Raw genomic sequence first — 19,611 nt, forward strand, 5'->3', positions numbered from 1 at the left:
TTTTAAACCAAAGACTGTAATAAGAGATGAAGAAGGCCACTATATCATAATAAAAGTGTCTATCCAAGAAGAAAACCTAAACTGTAAATATTTATGCCCCATAACATGTGAGCAAATATATAAGCCAATTAATAACAAAATTAAAGAAACTCATTGAAAATAATATTAGTAGGGAACTTTAATTCCCAACTCACAGCAATGGACAAATCATCTAAGCAGAAGATCAACAAGGAAGCAAGGGCTTTGAATGACATACTGAACCAGATGGACTTAACATATATTCAGAGCATTTCATCCTCAAGCAGCAGAAGACACACTCTTCTCAAGTCCACATGGAACATTGTCCATAGTAGATTACATACTGGGTCACAAATAAGGTCTAAACCAGTACAAAAAGACTGAGATTATATCATGCATATTTTCAGACCACAATGCTTTAATACTTGAAGTCAACCACAGGAAAAAATTTGGAAGGAACAAAAATACAAGGAGGTTAAAGAGCATCCTACTAAAGAATGAATATGTCAACTTAGAAGAGGCGAACATAGGCAATAACCTCTTTGACATCGGCCACAGCAACTTCTTTCAAGATACATCCCCAAGGGCTAGTAAAGCAAAAGCAAAAATGAGCTTTTGGGACTTCATCAAGATAAAAAGCTTCTGCACAGCAAAGGAAACAGTCAACAAAACAAAGAGGCAACCCACAGAATGGGAGAAGATATTTGCAATTGACACTACAGATAAAGGGCTGGTATCCAAGGTCTATAAGGAACTTCTCATGTGTCCGTTAGTCATTTGTATGTCTTCTTCAGAGAAGTGTCTTTTCATATCTTCTGCCCATTTTTTGACTTGATTATTTGCTTTTTGGGTGTTGAGTTTGAGAAGTTTTTATAGATCCTGCATACCAGCCCTTTATCTGTAGTGTCAAGGGAAAAATGAAGGCGGGGGGGGGGGGGATCGGAGGGAGAGATGAAGCATGACAGACTATGGACTCTGAGAAACAAACTGAGGGTTTTAGAGGGGAGGGCATTGGGGGGATGGGTTAGCCCGGTGATGGGTATTAAGGAGGGCACATACTACATGGAGCACTGGATTTATACAAAACCAATGAATTGTGGATCACCACATCAAAAACTAATGATGTATTGTATCGTGACTAACATAACATAATAAAATTAAATTAAAAAAAATTCTCACCAAGATACTAGCTAACAGGATCCAGCACTACATTAACCAAGTGGGATTTATTCCTGGGCTGCAGCTGTGGCTCAATATCTGCAAATCAATCAATGTGATACACCACATTAATAAAAGAAAGGATAAAGCCATATAATCTTCTCAATAGATGCAGATAAAGCATTTGACAAAATACTGCATCCACTCTTGATAAAAACCCTCCACCATGTAGGGATAGGTGGAACACAACTCAACATCATAAAGGCCATATACAAAAGATCCACAGCTAATGTCATCCTCAATAGGGAAAAACAGTTTTTGCAGTCAGGAACAAGACGGAGATGTCCACTCTCATCAGTGTTATTTAGCATAATACTGGAAGTCCTAGCCTTAGCAATCAAACAACACAAAGAAATAAAAGATATCCAAATCTGCAAGGAAGAAGTCAAACTTTTACTATTTGCAAATGACATGATACTCTATGTAGAAAACCCAAAAGACTCCACCAAAAAAATGGTAGAACTGATACACAAATTCAGTAAAGTCGCAGGATACAAAATCAATGTACAGAAATCTGTTGCATTTCCATACACCAATAGTGAAGCAGCAGAAAGAGAAACCAAGGAATCTATCCCATTTATGATTGCACCAAAACCCAAAGGATACCTAGGAATAAACCTAACCAAAGAGGTAAATGATCTGTACTCTGAAAACTATAGAACACTTCTGAAAGAAACTAAAGATGACACAAGAAAATGGAAAAAATTCCATGCTCGTGGATTGGAAGAACAAATATTGTTAAAATTTCTGTACTACCCAAAGCAATCTACACATTTAATGCAATCCCTATCAAAATACCCACCAACATTTTTCACAGAGCTAGAATGAACAATCCTAAAATTTGTGTGGAACCACAAAAGACCCTGAATAGCCAAAGCAATCTTGAAAAAGAAAAGCAAACCTAGAGGCTTCACAGTTCCAGACTTCAAGTTCTACCACAGAGCTGTCATCACCAGGACAGTATGGTACTGGCACAAAAACAGACACATTGATCAATGGAACAGAATACAAAAACCCAGAAACAGACCCACAACTATATGATCAACTAATCTCTGACAAAGCAAGAAAGCATATCCAATGGAAAAAAAAACAGTCTCTTCAACAGATGGTGTTGGGAAAATTGGACAGCCACATGCAGAAGAATGAAACTGGACCACTTTCTTACACCATACACAAAAATAAATTCAAAATGGATGAAAGACCCCAATGTGAGACAGGAAACCATCAAAATCCTAGAGGAGTGATCCACGATTCATTGTTTTCATATAACACCAGTGCTCCATGCAGTACGTGCCCTCCTTAATACCCATCACTACATCAAAAACTAATGATGTGTTGTATGGTGACTTAACATAATAAAATAAAATTCTAAAAAAATCCTAGAGGAGAAGACAGGCAGCAACCTCTTTGACATTAGCACAGCAGCTTCTTACTAGACAGGTCTCCTGAGGCAAGGGAAACAAAAGCAAAAATGAACTATTGGGGCTTCATCAAGATACAAAGCTTCTGCACAGTGAAGGAAACAATCAACAAAACTAAAAGGCAACCCATGGAATGGGAGAAGATACATGCAAATGGTATATCAGATAAAGGGCTAGTATCCAAAATCTAGAAAGAACTTCTCAAACTCAATACCCAAAAAATAAGAAATCCAGTGAAGAAATGGGCAAAAGACATAGACTTTTTCCAAAGAATACATACAGATGGCCAACAGATACCTGAAAAGATGGTCAACATCACTCATCATTAGGGAAATACAAATGAAAACCATGATGAGATACAACCTCCCACCTGTCAGAATGGCTAAAAATAACAACGCAAAAGAAAGAAGGAAAGATGTTGGTGATGATGCAGAGAAAGGAACCCTCTTATACTATTGGTGGGAATGAAAACTGGTGCAGCCACTCTGCAAAACAGTATGGAGGTTCCTCAAAAAGTTAAAAATAGAACTACCCTATGACCCAGCAATTGCACTACCAGGTATTTATTGAAAGGATACAAAATTACTGATTTGAAGGGGAACACGCACCCAAATGTTTATAGCAACATTATCAACAATAGCCAAATTATGGAAGGAGCCAAATGTGCATCAACTCAGGAATGGATAAATAAGTTGTGGTATATATATATGTGTGTGTGTGTGTGTGTGTGTGTGTGTGTGTGTGTGTGTGTGTGTATTACTAACATTTTTCACAGAGCTAGAATGAACAATCTTAAAATTTGTATAGAACCACAAAAGACCCTGAATAGCCAAAGCAATCTTGAAAAAGAAAAGAAAGGCATCATAGGTTATATATAGTTTGAGATTTCCCCTCTTCCACCATCTGTGTGCCAGCATCCTATAGATAAAGCATCTCTGTGCCAAAGAACACCAAGTGATGTCAACGCATTCTTCACAGCATGGCTGTACTGTTAGGGAGGAGAACATGGCACCAAGGAGGAATTCTGAGTGGCCAAATTAGGAGAAACAAAGACAAAATTGTTCTTCCTCCAAACTTTCTAGGTAAAGAAACTTTGGATGTGGGAAATTGGAGGTCAGTTTGTACCAGACACACTACATGCACTGGTTGCTTTGTTGGAATATAAGTCCTGGTGCCCTGTGTTATAGGAGTTTTGATAATCAGAAAGGATCTTCTAATATAATATCATAAGCTAGTGCAACCTGTGTTGAACACTCTAATGCAATCAAAGGTGAGAATATAAGCTTCATTGTCAATGAGCCAGAGAAAGGATGAAAAATGAGGCAACTCTGGATTCAACTGGAAATAAATCAAGCCAGCAAGCAGAGGGCAGCTCCCTCCCTGATAATAAACAACTTGTCATTATTAAAAGGCCACTAATCTAAACTCTGAAACTCATTTTAAGCAACATCTTACCTTAGCTTTGGGGAGCATGGTAAATGAGAGTGAGTGAAGCTCTGCTTATAAGCATATAGAGTTACCAATAGAAGTTTACAAGTATTCTCCTTGTATTATAAAGCCATCTAGCACAAGGAGGTATGGAATTTGCAAGGGAAATGTGTCCATTTTCAAAAGATTATTTAGATATCTTAAAGTGTCTCTTCTTTTTTCTTAAAGATTTATTTATTTATTTGAGAGAGTGAGAATGAGAGAGAGAGAGAGAGAGTACATGAGAGGGGGGAGAGTTAGAGGGAGAAGCAGGCTCCTTGCTGAGCAGGGAGCCTGATGCGGGACTTGATCCCGGGACTCCAGGATCATGACCTGAGCCGAAGGCAGTCGCTCAACCAACTGAGCCACCCAGGCGCCCTTAAAGTGTCTCTTCTATTGCTGATTTTCTCATTTCCTCATGAAGTACATTGACAAAAATCTTGTGTCCTCCTGTCTGCCATAAAGTATAGCAATTAGGAAGAAAATGAAGTGGAGAGTCACCTTCTGGTTCCAAATTGCTTAGCTGTATTGCAGGCTTTACCACCTTCATTTAGAATTAAGGCTTGAAGGGTTAACTGGTTATCAGTCTTTCATTACAACACAGACATGAGGGGTAGAAGAAGCAATTTCCCATAGTACAGCAGTTAGAAAAGAGGAAATAGAGCTAGACTGAAATATGCAAATGAGATTATCTGCTTGGGCTGAAAAAAACAAAGGATAAAAACGGGATCTATGGAGCTCAAGAACTCAGATACCAGTGTAGACAAATTACTGCCAGCTTAAAGTCATTACTTCAAGATTTTGCTAGGGCTGGAAATGAAAAAAAAACTGAGTTCTAGTCTACTGCTATTACTTGACTTACTACAAAACATTCAACATTTGTTTTATTTATTCCACTATGAGTTAAAAGAAGAAAACTAAAATTTATTGAATGCCTACTTGCTATGTTTCAGACACTTTCCCTACAACAACCTTGCACATAAAAAATTAGCCATATCTTACAGACAAAATTGAGGGTCAGAGAAGTTAAAAAAAATAAAAACTTACTCAAATCCACATAACTGGTAAGCAGTAAAGCAATATTCAAAGTCAGACGCCCCACACACAAAAACCCAGGTGTCATCCATCCCTCAGGCTACACAACACAGAACTCTAACACCCCAAAAGCACACATCCAATGCTAGTTTCCCTTACCTTCTTTCCTGTATATGTTAGTTCATGTCTCTTCTTTTAAACAGATAGGTAGGTAGGTAGGTAGGTAGATGATAATTGATAGATGATACATAGATAAAAGATGATAGATATAGATAGATAGATGATAAATAGATACAGATAGATGATAGATATAGATAGATAGATAGACGATGATAGATAGATAGATAGATAGATGATAGATAGATGATAGATAGATAGATAGATGATAGATAGATAGATGATAGATAGATGATAGATAGATAGATAGATAGATAGATGATAGATAGATAGATGATAGACAGGTGATAGATAGGTGGACAGATGATAGATAGATAATAGATCTTTGGATTTTTAAAATATTAACATTTCAATACCTCACTTAGCAGTATCTTTCCCTTTTGTCAAGAGGGCTTTAATAAGACCATTCAACTCTTCTCCTTCCTCAAATTCTTGAGATGAATTTTATCAGCTCTGATGTTGTTGAATTGCTCCTCTGGCTGGGTGTCTTTTTTTTTTTTTTTCTGGCTGGGTGTCTTAAAAACCAATCAACCAATAAACAAATCACATCTCATTCAAATTAACTTATTCCAAGTAGCACTAAAAAATGCATTAGAGCCTGTAATTGTTTACAATGGGTGCAATTCCAGGGGCTGGAGGAGAGTTATGTTGCCTCTTAAAGCACACCACATAAACTCCAGATGTGAATATTTGGAATAGTAGGGGAATACTGAGAGCCTTTATTTTCCAGCAACATTACTATCTAGTTCCTATTGCTCTTTTCTTCCAAATCTTTGCCTCACTTCACCTAATACTTTTCCTGAGGAGTTTTGTCAGGCTCAGCCAGCCAAGCCTGTGGGAATAAATGGTTGAGCTCCACCTATGTGTGACAAAATACTCACATTTCTACAGTTCTCCTTCAACAAGTAATCTGAGAATGTGGGATGGGCTGATCAGCAATTCCTCTCTGATTGGTTTGGTGACAGAATCCAGATGATCCAGATAATGTGGGTGTTATCAATGCAACATCAGGGTCACTCATTCATTCATTCATTCATTGGAAGGAAGTTAATAACTACTTAATTGACAGACACTATACTTGGTACTAAAGTTACAAATAGGAGAAGACACTGCCCCTGTCCTTTAGGAGTTTACATGTTCATCAGGGAGACTAACATATGAGAAAGCAACAGATATGAATGTGTGGCAAGTGCTATAATATACATGACCAAGGGAACGGTGTTTGCAATGAAGTTATTACCTGACTGATTAAAAGTGAAGAAACAGGATTCAAAGAATCTTAAGAGGAGAATTTTGCAGTGGGTCTCCAGAAATGGCCAGGAGTTATCCAGGATTGCTTGGAAAGACTACTCCAGGCATACATAAATATGAAGTATGTGTAAGGTCTTAAAGTAAGAAAGACCATGGTCATCTCGGGCAATCTGAAAATAATTCCACATAGTTAAGACACAGGTTGTACATGGCAGCATGGCAAGAAATGATGCCAGAAGGATAGGCAGACGCTGGATCACAATGAATCTTATAAGTCTTACTAAGAACTTTTGTCTTCATCCATAAGCAATGAAGCATATCAAAATCACATGATCATATATTCATTTTGGAAAGATTTTTTGTGGCAGAGGAGCAAGACTGGAAGTTTGAGGACCAATTTGGAAATTACTATAATAATCTAGGTAAAAGATGACAGAGGTTACCTGGGATGCATAGGAGGGGCTGGATGCAGAACATATTTCTGAAAAGATTTGGGTTTAGATGTTATACAGTGACTGAATCAGACAAAGTTGTCTAAGGTGACATGCTACATTTCTGGCTTGAGTTACCAAATAGAACAAGTTTATAGGAAGTAAAAAAAAAAATGAGACTTTGATGAAAGTGTAAACTTCATTGGTATTTTCTTTAGATGGCATTTAATTTAGGTCAGGTCACTGGTCATATACAGAAACCAGAGTTCAAAATTGACTAGAAGGTCTACTGGTGTGCTGCATTTGGCAGCACACCAACCAGTGGTTCACACTATTTAAAATATGAATTAGTTAAAAATGTTTAGAAATTGGGAGATGGTAACCCAAAAAAAGTCCCTGGATTTCTGTTTTCTCTCAAGCCAAATGTCTAACAACCCTGGGCCAACATCCCCTCTCAACAGTCAGCCAAATCTGAATAGTTGTAATCTCATTTTGGACAGGACATGTGCAAGCCAGTTCGTGAGAGTTCCCATCATTGTTGAGTGTCTCCCTGCCCTGAAGGTGGTTTCATTCACTTAAATCAGTACACAGACATGGATCTTCTTAAGGAAATCAATTTCCAAAATCCTCAACTTCTACATGTATTCTTTCCTAAAAGTTTTCTAAGAACACATGCTGTACTTAAAGTAAGACCTTCTTCCACTTAAAACAAAAGAAATTACCCATTACCCAAACCTTAACATGGTGCATTGCTTAACACGGTGCAAGGCTGTACAGCCCTCTCCAAACCAAGAAATCACTTGAAATATTAATCATACAGATGCCTCCTTTAATGACTGATCGAAGTATTTCTCTGTGTTGTACACATTTCTGTTAAGAATAAAGCATGACATTAAAACGGAGGTATTTGGGCCTCTGTTGAAATACTCTGTATTTATACATAATTTAGAATAGGATAGAAAATACGGTAAAAGTTTGTATTTAATTTCCTCACAATGATCTGGAGGAAGAGTCCTCAGAGGACAAAGCAAAAAATCATCAGTATGACATTCTGCATGCTAAAAACATCTTTTTTTTTCAAGTATTTAAATATATGCAATTCTTGTTAATGATTCTCATTACTCATTCTTGGAATGTGTTATTAGCTCAAAGTAAAAGTACCTTTGAATAGCAACAGCAGTAAAAATTACTGATGAAGCTTTTAAATTTAACTAGACTGTATGTTAGGACTACCAAAATTTTCCCAGAAGTGGCATCCATGAAAATACTTCTTAAAGATGAAATATGGGCAACTCAGATATGCATTACAATAAAGAACTGAAAGATAGAGAAAACGTGGTAAAAAAAAACTGAGAGAATTTTGAATGCAGAAAATAATAGAAATACTTTTTTAAAAAACTCCTAACAAAGTAAAAATAATATCCATCAAAAATGAAGAAGAGGAGGGAGAGAGAGAAAAAGTGTAAGTGTACTAATATCTTCATTTCTCACAGTAGGGAACCATCTCGATTTCTGCTCAGGTCATGATTTCAGGGTTGTGAAATCAGAGCCCCACATGGAGCATGCTTAAGATTCTCTCTCTCTCCCCCTCCCTCTGCTCCTCCCCCAACTAAAAAAAATTATTTTTGGAAAATTGAATTTAAAAAACATTATTATCATCCCAATATTGTTCATGCTCTTTTCCTCTTATCCTCTTGTCTATACCTCTTATAGACAGTATGTCAAGTAAACTTATCTTCCTTTATCTTCACTTCAGAAAGATTTACACAAGTCAAATATGAATAAAACTTAAGATACTATGTAAAGTTGTTAAATTTTTATTTAAAATTACATAAATGATATCATGAGATGCTATAAAATGAATTTTGTCTAACTCTCCATGGTGCTATATACCTACAAAGACAGATGTATGAAATACATCACAAAAGTTAACACTGATTATTTTCATATGATGGAATTGGTGGTGATTTTGTTGCTGTTTTCTTTTATAATTTTCTGTATTGCTTGATTATCTTATAAATGATATATATGCATCCTTTTAAATAAAAAATCCATTAAAAATAAAATATAAAACAATTCATGTTTACACTCACAAAAGCACAAAGTATACACAGAAAAAGACTTTGGCGCCAACTAGGAATAAAAGAACTGGGAAGCAGAAGAAGGAATTTTTAAGAAGTGTTATGGTGGACTCCTAATATAACCCCTTTAATGTACTTTAGGAGACCCAACAGGGATTAAAACTACTTTTTAATAATTTTTGTTTGTTATACTCTGCTTCTGGAAAACTCTACTATACACTTAAGAAAGAATGGCAATGAAAAAAAGACAAATAATGTTTTGGCATTAGAATGAAAATAATACATTTTGACTTCACAGGTACCCCAAGACAACATTTTGTGAACCGTTGCCATAGAAAATTTTAGCAAGCACTTGAAAAAGCATAACTCTATTCTTGTTAGGTTTTGAATAAGATTTCTAAGCCTTGGATCCTCTAGGTAAAAAAAAAAAAATGAGAAAATTTTGGAATATGAAGCCAAGCTTTGGGCTAAACTAACATTGATTGAATGCCCATCATTTTGCAGGTTCTAGAAAAAGCTAAAATTCTCATTTCATTGGGTTTCAACTGGTTTTCTTAATCTCAGAGCTCACCTTTCAGAGCTTTTCCAGCCCTGAACATTAACTATTGCACAATTAATCATAGTTTTCCAAGGAGCTAAAAATCCACAGGCCTAGCTTATCTATTGATCAAGGAAATCGAGGTTGCTGTTTTAACACTAACAAATTCCATTACAGTTCTTTTAAAAAAAATTATCTGCAGATGGTGGTAAAGGGCTTTACATGGATTATTCCATTTAATAATCATATTAACTTTGAGAATTAGGTATTATTAGTCTTTATTTTATAGTTGATGAAACTTGTTAACTGTTTTTGTCTCTGTTTGTTTTAGGAGTTTGATGAGTGGAAAGAGGAAAGGACAGTATGAAAGAGTCTCAATGATTACCTTTAACAAAATTTCACAGCTGAAAAGGACAAGGAAGAGTATCAGGATCAATGTCTCTAAACCTGTTGTTTTTGTCGCTCCATAACCATTTAAGCCACTCTCTCCCAAATGGCCTCTGCATCAAAAAAATGCATATGCCTACCTACACAAAATTTTTCCCTGTAATTTCAGGGACTTCACAGACCCTGTTAAGATCTACTCATAAATATTGCCAGGTTAGGAACCCCATGATAATCCCTTTATTTTTCATTTGCGGAAAGTAAATCCCAATGTCATACATACATATTTCCTTTTGGAAATAGAGCCAAAGAGAAATGGATTTATGTAGGTATAGACTGAGGTTAAAAGCAAACTCAACATGAGAGCCCAGCTTTTTAAGTAGTCTCAATGGATTTTTTTCTTACTTTTCATATATCAGCATATTACATAAACATGCAAGCCTGCTAGTACAATGAGTCACCTTACTACTATAAATAAAACTCACATCAAAATCATCCTACCCTCTATTAGACATAATCATAAAAATTACTGTGCAAATCATCAGTACATACTGATGCATTCTTTCAACAAATATACCAAAGTAATAAAAACTGTTTTTAAAATTAATTTTAATTATGAAATAATATATAAACACATTTTTCCTTTTTAAAATTAGAATATTTATACATAAAGCTAGTCTCTCCTGACCTTCATCTCAAATCAAACCCTTTCCTCCCCTCTCCAGGGATAATCGCTGGGTAGTTGAGCTTGATTCCTCCCAGATACCTTAAAAGTATTTTTACAGGGGTGCCTGGGTGGCTCAGTCATTAAGAGTCTGCCTTCAGCACAGGTCATGATCTGTTTTGTTACTGGTCCTGGGATCGAGGCTTGCACTGGGCTCCCTGCTCCGTGGGAAGCCTGTTTCTCCCTCTCCCATTCCCCCTGCTTGTGTTCTCTCTCTCGCTGTCTCTCTCTGTCAAATAAATAGTCTTTATTTTTTTAATTTTATTTTATTATGTTATGTTAGTCACCATACAATACATCACCAGTTTTTGATGCAGTGATCTATGATTCATTGTTTTCCTACAACACCCAGTGCTCCGTGCAGTACACACAGAAACAGGGACACAGATAAAATATTTAACATTTAGCATGTTCATGTTATTTTTATATAAAATATGTCATACTGTACTTGTTTTGCATTATACATTTTTCATTGAATAATGTTGGGAAATGTTGATTTAAATAACATAATAAAATAAAATTTAAATAAATAAATAAATAAATCTAGTTCATTCTTTTAAGTTACAATATAGAATTCCATGATATGGATATACCAAATTTTATTTAGCCATTCATCTATTGGTAGGCATTTAAGTTGTTTTGAGTTTTCCAATATTACAAACAATGCTGCAATAAATATCTTGCCCTTGTCTCCTTGTCCATGCATGTGTTTCCTCAGGGTGGAGTTCTAGAAGTGGAATTACTGGCACAAAGGGTGTGTGCAATTCAGTTTTAAATTTAATAGGTATTGCCAAATTGACCTTTAAAGTAACCATCAATTTACACTCCTATTAGAGATATACAAAAGTTCCCTTTTCCCAGCACTGGGTCAAAAGTTCATATTATCAACTTTGGAAGTTTTATCAATCTTATAAGTAAATGACAGAATCTATCATTGTTATTTTAATTGCATTTAACTAAATACCAGTGATGTAAGAAAGTGGTCCAGTTTCATTCTTCTGCATGTGGCTGTCTAATTTTACTAACACCATTTGTTGAAGAGACTATCCTTTTTTCATTGGATATTCTTTCCTGCTTTGTCAAACATTGGTTGATCATATAGTTGTGAGTTCATTTCTGGGTTGTCTATTTTTGTCCATTGATCAATTCTGTTTTTGTCCTAGTACCATATTGTCTTGATCACTACAGCTTTGTAATATAGCTTGAAATCTGGAATTGTGATGCCTCCAACTTTGCCTTTTTCTTCTTTTTTTTTTTAAAGATTTTATTTATTTGACAGAGAGAGAGACAAAAGCGAGAGAGGGAACACAGGAGGGGGAGTGGGAGAGGGAAAGCAGGCTCCCCACTGAGCAGAGAGCCCGATGCAGGGCTCAATCTCAGGACCTTGGGATCATGACCTGAGCCAAAGGCAGACGCTTAATGACTGAGCCACCCAGGTGCCTCTTTGCCTTTTATTTTCAAGACTGCTTTGGCTATAGGGGTCTTTTCTGGTTCCACTCAAATTTTGGAATTGTTTCGTCTAAATCTGTGAAAAATGGTGGTGGTATTTTGAAAGGGATTGCATTAAATGTGTAGATTGCTTTGGGTAGTATAGATATTTTAACAATATTTGTTATGCCAACCCATGAGCATGGGATATTCTTCCATTTCTTTGTGTCATCTTCAGTTTGTTTTGAAGTGTTCTATAGTTTTCAGAGTACAGATCTTTTACCTCTTTGGTTAGGTTTATTCCTAGGTATTCTATGGTTTTGGGTGCAGTTATAAATGGGATTGATTCCTTGATTTCTCATTCTGCTGCTTCATTATTGGTGTATAAAAATATATACAATGGAATATTACTCAGCCATCAGAAAGGATGAATACCCACCTTTTGCATCAACATGGATGGAACTGGAGGGGATTATGCTAAGTGAAATAAGTCGAGTAGAGAAAGACAATTATCATATGGTTTCACTCATAAGGAATAGAGCAGAGGACCACAGGGGAAGGGAGGGCAAACTGAATGGGAGGAAATCAGACAGGGAGACAAGCCATGAGAGACTCTGGACTCTGGGAAACAAACTGAGGGTTACAAAAGGGAGGGTATGGGGGGATGGGGTGACCGGGTGATGGGTATTAAGGAGGGCACATGTTGGGATGAGCACTGGGTGTTATACACAATTAATGAACACTACAACAAAAACTTATGATGTACTATATGCTGGCTAACTGAACATAATAAAAAAAGAAAAAAAAGAAATGTTAAGAGATTTCTGTATGTTGATTTTATATCCTGTGACTTTACTGAACTCATGTATCAGTTCTTTTGTTGTTGTTGTTTCAAGGTTTTATTTAAATACTAGTTAGTTAACATATAGTGTAATATTGGTTTCAGGAATAGAATTTAGTGATTCATCACATATATAACACCCAGTGCTCATCACAAGTGCCCTCCTTAATACCCAACACACATTTAGTCCATCATCTGCCCATCTCCCATCCAATATTCCTCAGTTTGCTCTCTATAGTTAATAGTTTCTCATGGTTTGCTTCTCTCTTTTTTGTTTTCTTCCTTCCCCTATGATCATCTGTTTTGTTTCTTAAATTCCACATATGAGTGAAATTATATAGTATTTGTCTTTCTCTGACTGATTTCTTTCACTTAGCATAATACACTCTAGCTCCATAAACATCATTGCAAATGGAAAGATTTCATTCTTTTTCATGGCTGAGTGATATTCCATATATACATATATATGTATATATGGAATATCCATATGTATTGGAATATACAGATACATATATATCTATACAATATATACAATGTCTTCCTTATCAGAACTTAATTGAACTTGTGTATCAGTTCTAACAGTTTTTTGGTTTTTTTTTTGGTGGAGTCTTTTGGGTTTTCTATATAGAGTATCATGTCTTCTACAAATAGTGAATGTTTGAATTCTTCCTTGCAGATTTGGATATCTTTTATTTCTTTGTGTTATCTGATTGCTAAGGTTAGGACTTCCAGTACTATGCTAAATAACACTGGTGAGAGTGGACATCCGTGTCTTATTCCTGACTATAGAGGAAAAGCTCTTGTTTTTTTCCCCATTGAGGATGATATTAGCTGTGGGTCTTTTGTATATGACCTTTATGATGTTCAGGTATGTTCTAGCCCTACATAGTGGAGGGTTTTTATCAAGAATGGATGTTGTATTTTGTCAAATCATTATCTGCATCTATTAAGATCATATGGTTCTTATCCTTCCTTTTATTAATGTGGTGTATCACACTGATTGATTTGCAAATATTGAACCACCTCTGCAACCCAGGAGTAAAACCTACTTGATCGTGGTGAATGATTCTTCTAATATACTGTTGGATTCAATTTGCTAGTATCTTTTTTTTTCACTTTGAACTATTAATGACTTTTTCTAATTTGGAGCTATAACAAAGCACAACTGTATGAACACATAAAGCACATTTTAAAACATAAGCAAAACATGCATAAACTGGCCACTTTAATTAAAGCAGTCCTGAAATCTTTACAAATGTAATAATTATTAACATAATGAGATGTCTGTGACAACCATAATTAATGCCATGTTTCAAATTTGAGAAAGATAGGATACAAAACTTTATTATTTTTCCCCTGAAACTACCGTCTACAGTTGATAAACCTGTACTTGGAAATATTTCACTGCTCCAGGAGATTCATTTTTTTATTCATCTCAGAGGTAGAGTTTAGTGATTCATCAGTTGCATATTACACCCAGTGCTCATTACATCAAGTGCCCTCCTTAAATACCCATCACGCAATTATCCCTTCCTCTTCCTCCCACCCACCTCCCCTCCAGCAATCCTCAGTTTATTTACTAGAGTTTGGCATCCTTTATGGTTTGCCTCCCTCTCAATTTTCAACTTATTTCATTTTTCCTTCCCTTCCTCTATATTTATTTGTTTTGTTTCTTAAATTCCACATGAGTGAAATCATATGGTATTTGTCTTTGACTGACTTATTTCACTTAGCATAATACCCTCTAGTTCCATCCCTGCCATTGCAAATGGCAAGATTTCATTCTTTTTGATGACTGATATTCCTTGCATGTGTGTGTGTGTGTGTGTGTGTGTGTGTGTGTGTGTGTGTGTGACATCTTTATCCATTCATCTGTCAATGGGCATCTGGGCTCTTTCCATATTGCTAGTATCTTGTTGAGAATTTTTGCATTCATGTTCATCAGGGATATTGACCTCTAATTCTCCTTTTGAGTGGAGTTTTAGTCTGGTTTTGGAATCATGGTAATGCTGGCCTCATACAATGAGTTTGGAAATTTTCCTTCCATTTCTTTTTTTTTTTTTTGGAACTGTTTGATAAGAATATGTATTAACTCTTCTTTAAATGTTTGGTAGAATTCCCCTGGGAAGCCATCTGGCCCTGGACTTTTGTGCATTGGGAGAGTTTCGATTACTGATTCCATTTCTTTGCTGGTTATCAGTCTGTTCAAATTTTCTATTTCTTCCTCTTTCAGTTTTGGAGTTTGTATGTTTCTAGGCATTTATCCACTTCTTCCATATTGCTCAATTTGTTGGTATATATTTTATAATATTCTCTTATAATTGTTTGTATTTCTGTAGTGTTTGTTGTGACTTCTCCTCTCTCATTTGTGATTTTATTTATTTGGGTCCTTTCTCTTTTCTTTGTGATAACTCTGGCTAGGGGTTGATCAATTTTATTAATTCTTTCAAGGAACCAGCTCCTGGTTCATTGATCTATTGTACTGGGTTGTTGTTGTTGTTGTTACTTTCTCTATAGTTTATTTCTGCTCTAGTCTTTATCATTTCCCTTCTTCTGCTGCCTTTAGGCTTCATTTGTTGTTCTTTTTCTAGCTCCTTTAGGTGTAAGGTTAGGTTGTGTATTTGAGATTTTTCTCGCTTCCTGAGGTAGGCCTATACTGCTATGTAGTTCCCCCTTGTGACCACTTTTCCTGCATCCCCCAAATTTTAGACGATTGTGTTTTCATTTTCATTTGTTTCCATGTATTTTTACTTTCTGCTTTAATTTCTTGGCTGACCCATGGATTCTTTAGTAGCATGTTGTTTAACCTCCATGTATTTGTGGTCTTTCCAATTTTTTCTTGCGGTTGGCTTCAAATTTCATAGTGTTGCAGTCAGAAAATATGCATGGTATGATCTAAATCATTTTGTACTTGTTGAGGCCTCATTTGTGACCTAGTATGTAATATAGTCTGGAGAATGTCCCACGTGCACTTGAAAAGAATGTGTATTCCGCTGCTTTAGGATGAAATGTTCTAAATATATCTGTTAAATCCATCTGCTCCAGTGTGTCATTCAAAGCCATTGTTTCCTTGTTGATTTTATGCTTACATGATCTGTCCATTGCTGTATGTGGGGTGTTAAAGTCCCCTACTATTATTGTATTATTATCAATGAATTCCTTTATGTTTGTTATTGTTTTATATATTTGGGTGCTCCTTAGCTGGGGGCATAAATATTTACAATTGTTAGATCTTCTTGTTAGTTAGGCCCCTTTATTTTGATATAGTGCCCTTCTTCATCTCTTGTTACAGTCCTTGATTTAAAATCTACTTTCTCTGATACAAGTATGGCTACTCTGGATTTATTTTGATGTCCATTAGCATGATAAATTCTTCTCCATCCCCTCACGTTCAATCTGTAGGTGTCTTCAGATCTAAAATGAGTCTCTTGTAAGCAATGTATAGATCGGTCTTTTTTTTTTTTTCTATCCCTTCTGACACTCTGTCTTTTGATTGGAGCATTTAGTCCATTTACATTACATTACACACTTGCCCAATTATTGTTAGATATGAATTTAGTGCCATTTTGTTACTTGTTTTGTCATTGTTTCTGCAGATATTTCTCTGTTCTTTTCTAGTCTTTGTTACTTTTGGTCTTTCCTTCCCACTCAAAGAGTCCCCTTTACTATTTCTTGCAGTGCTGGTTTAGTGAGAATTAACTCCTTTAGTTTTTGTTTGTCGAAGAAACTCATCTCTCCTTCTATTTTGAATGATAGCCTTGCTGGATAAAGTATTCTTGGTTGCAGATTTTTCCCATTTAGCACACTGAATATGTCATGCCACTCCCTTCTGGCTTGCCAAGTTTCTGCAGAGAGAACTGCAGCCAGCCTTATGGTCTTCCCTTGTAAGTTAGGGCCTTCTTTTGTCTTCCTGCTTTTAGGATATTTTTCTTTATTACTATATTTTGCAAATTTTACTACAATATGTCTTGTGTTGGTCTGTTTTTGTTGATTTTGATGGGAGTTCTCTGTGCTCCCTTGATTTGGATATCTATTTTGTTCAACAGATAAGGGAAGCTTTCAGGTATTAGTTCCTCAAATAGACCTTCTGTCCCCTTTTCTCTCTGTTTCTTCTGGGACTCCTATGATTAAGAATGTTATTGCCTTTGATGGAGTCACTGAGTTCCCTAAGTGTACTCTGGTGATCCATAATTTTCTCTCTTTGTTCAGCTTCATCATTTTCCATAATTGTCTTCTATATCACTTATTCATTCCTCTGCTCTTTCCATTCTTGTGATTATTCAGTCGGTTTCAAATTTCATTGCATTTTTCATTTCTATCTGATTGTTTTTTAGCTCTTTGATCTCTACAGTAAGAGTCTCCCTGATATCTTCCAAGCTCTTCTGAAGACCAGAGGGTATCCTTATGATTATTGCTTTAAATTCTCCATCAAGCATATTACTTATATCTGTTTTGATTAGTTCTCTCACTGTGACTTTATCTTGTTCTTTCTCTTGGGATGAAGTCCTCCATCTTGGCTTTTTGGCTAGGTCTTTGTCTTTTTCTCTGTCTTAGAAAAGCCTGTTATGTTTCCTATTCCTGAAAGTACTGGCTTTATGAAGAAGAGGTCATATAGTGTCCAGATCCTAGCACTTCAGGAAGTGTCTGTGGTAGGTGCTGCAGGTACTCTGCTGCTGTGTTTTGACTGCTCTGTCCCTCAGGTGAGTCATCTGCAGAGGTTCTCCTTGCCTGCAGTGGGCACTGTTTGGATCTTGGCCAGAGTGTGATGAGTTTTGACCAGGTGTGGGCTGGTCTGTTTCTTAAGTGAGACCTGATGCTACTTCTGCTAGAACTGAAGGCTTGCAGGACTCTATGGCCAGTAGACATGATGCATGCAGAGCTTTCTGTTGATTTTCTAGGGAAGGGTCCTTCGCTGGTCCTCAAACACACTTGCCCAAGAAAAGCAGTACCAGTAGAGGGAAGATGGTGGAGGAGTAAGAGACCCTGTTTCAACTGGTCACCTGAATTTAGCTGGATATCTAGCAAACCATTCTGAACACACACAAAATCAGCCTGAGATAAAAGAATATATATCTGGATCTCTACAAGCAGAAAAACTCTGCCAGACACGAGGTACGAAGGGCAGAGTCATGAATATGCAGGGAGATATTGGAGGATAAGCAGATGAGGGAGGGAGCCGCGATAAGCTGGATTCTGGGAAGTGATATAACACGAGAGCACAAAGGCATCCTGTGCTGGGGACTGGCACAAACCTGCAAAGCAGTAGCGGCTGGGAAGGCCTTTAGAGCAGCACCCAGACAGGATCCAGGTGCACACGTGTGAACCCGGGGTGTCTCATGGTTTTAGAAGAACAAAGGGCAGAGACTTGCCCAGGCCCTGGGGTCGACCTCTGGAGAGTTGCTGTGGGTGTGCACCACGGTGGGAGTCTGTGTTTTTCAGCAGCGCATACACAAACAGAGACTGTGTGTTCTGGAGGGCTCAGTGAAGAGCAGACTAAAATTTCTCTGCTCTGGGAGAGAGGTTTGGTGTGGCCATTTTTCTCTGACTCTCGGAAGACATGCAGAAAGCTACCAGAGAACAAAAGCTCAAAAAACCAGTTTCCAGAAGGGAGCAAGATAGCAGAGGAGTAGGAGACCTGGATTTTGTCTGGTTTCAGGAATTCAGCTGGATAGGGATCAAAGCATTCTGAACACCTATGAATTCAACAGGAGATCAAAGAAAAGAATAGCAACAACTCTCTGAACAGAAAAGCGACCACTTTCTGGAAGGTAGGACAGGCGGAGAAGTGAATCCAAGACGATATTCGGGAGGATAGATGGCGGGGGAGGGGGCCTCCGTCGGCCACTTCTGGCAAGTGATAGAGTAGGGGAGCACAAAATTGGAACTTTTAGAAGTCGGCTCCGCTGAGGGACATCGCTCCAGTGGCTAAGTGGGGGTGGAACCCTCGCAAGACAGTGTGGTCTCAGGACACTCAGGGTCACAGAAAGACCAGGGGTGCCTGAGTGCAGCAGAGCTCCGGGGTATCTGGGCAGGGAAGCTGGCTGCAGAGACGGAGCTAAGGTGTAGGGTCTCAGCTCGGGGTTGCCATAAACTGAGATCGGTGACAGTAGGGCCACTGCTCCTCCAGCAGGGACCCAACAAGCGGCAGATCCGGGGAGACTCCCCTTCCTCCCATGGGAGGAGCGCCACAGGAGCGCACCTCAGGGGTCTGTTGAGTTTGGAGACTCCACACGGGGTCAGGTGCCAGAGATAGAAACGCTCGGTCACAGGCCGGGTGAGCACGGAGTGCGGCCCGAGACAGGGGAGACAGGAGTGACTGACTGCTATTCTCTGGGGGCGCACTGAGGAGCGGGGCCCCGAGTTCTCAGCTCCTCCTGCGCGGAGATTGGGAGGCCACCATTTTCACTCTTGTCCTCCAAAGCTGTACGGAAAGCTTGCAGAGAACAAAAGCTCCCGAGAGCAAACCAGAGCAGATTGCTTAGCCTGGCCTAGCAAGGGCAGGGCAATTCCGCCTCCAGCAAAGACATTTGGGAACCATGGCAACAGGCCCCTCCCCCAGAAGATCAACATGAACAGCCAGCCAAGACAAGTTTACCA

At 37.6% G+C, this 19,611-nt stretch overlaps 1 protein-coding gene across 1 annotated transcript in view; it reads left to right on the top strand.

The window, feature by feature from the left end:
* LOC112813306 (alpha/beta hydrolase domain-containing protein 17B-like) overlaps positions 1–19,611 on the top strand; it is a 102,916-nt gene that overhangs the window by 28,401 nt on the left and 54,904 nt on the right. Inside the window, exon 2 of the mRNA XM_073888438.1 lies at positions 17,569–17,714. Coding sequence (XP_073744539.1) covers positions 17,569–17,714 — 146 coding nt within the window. The remainder of the gene's footprint in view (positions 1–17,568; positions 17,715–19,611) is intronic.

This window comes from Callorhinus ursinus, unplaced genomic scaffold (genome assembly GCF_003265705.2).
Source record: "Callorhinus ursinus isolate GAN/ISIS: 27379988/994484 unplaced genomic scaffold, GSC_fseal_2.0 scaffold90, whole genome shotgun sequence".
Taxonomy (NCBI): Eukaryota; Metazoa; Chordata; class Mammalia; order Carnivora; family Otariidae; genus Callorhinus; species Callorhinus ursinus.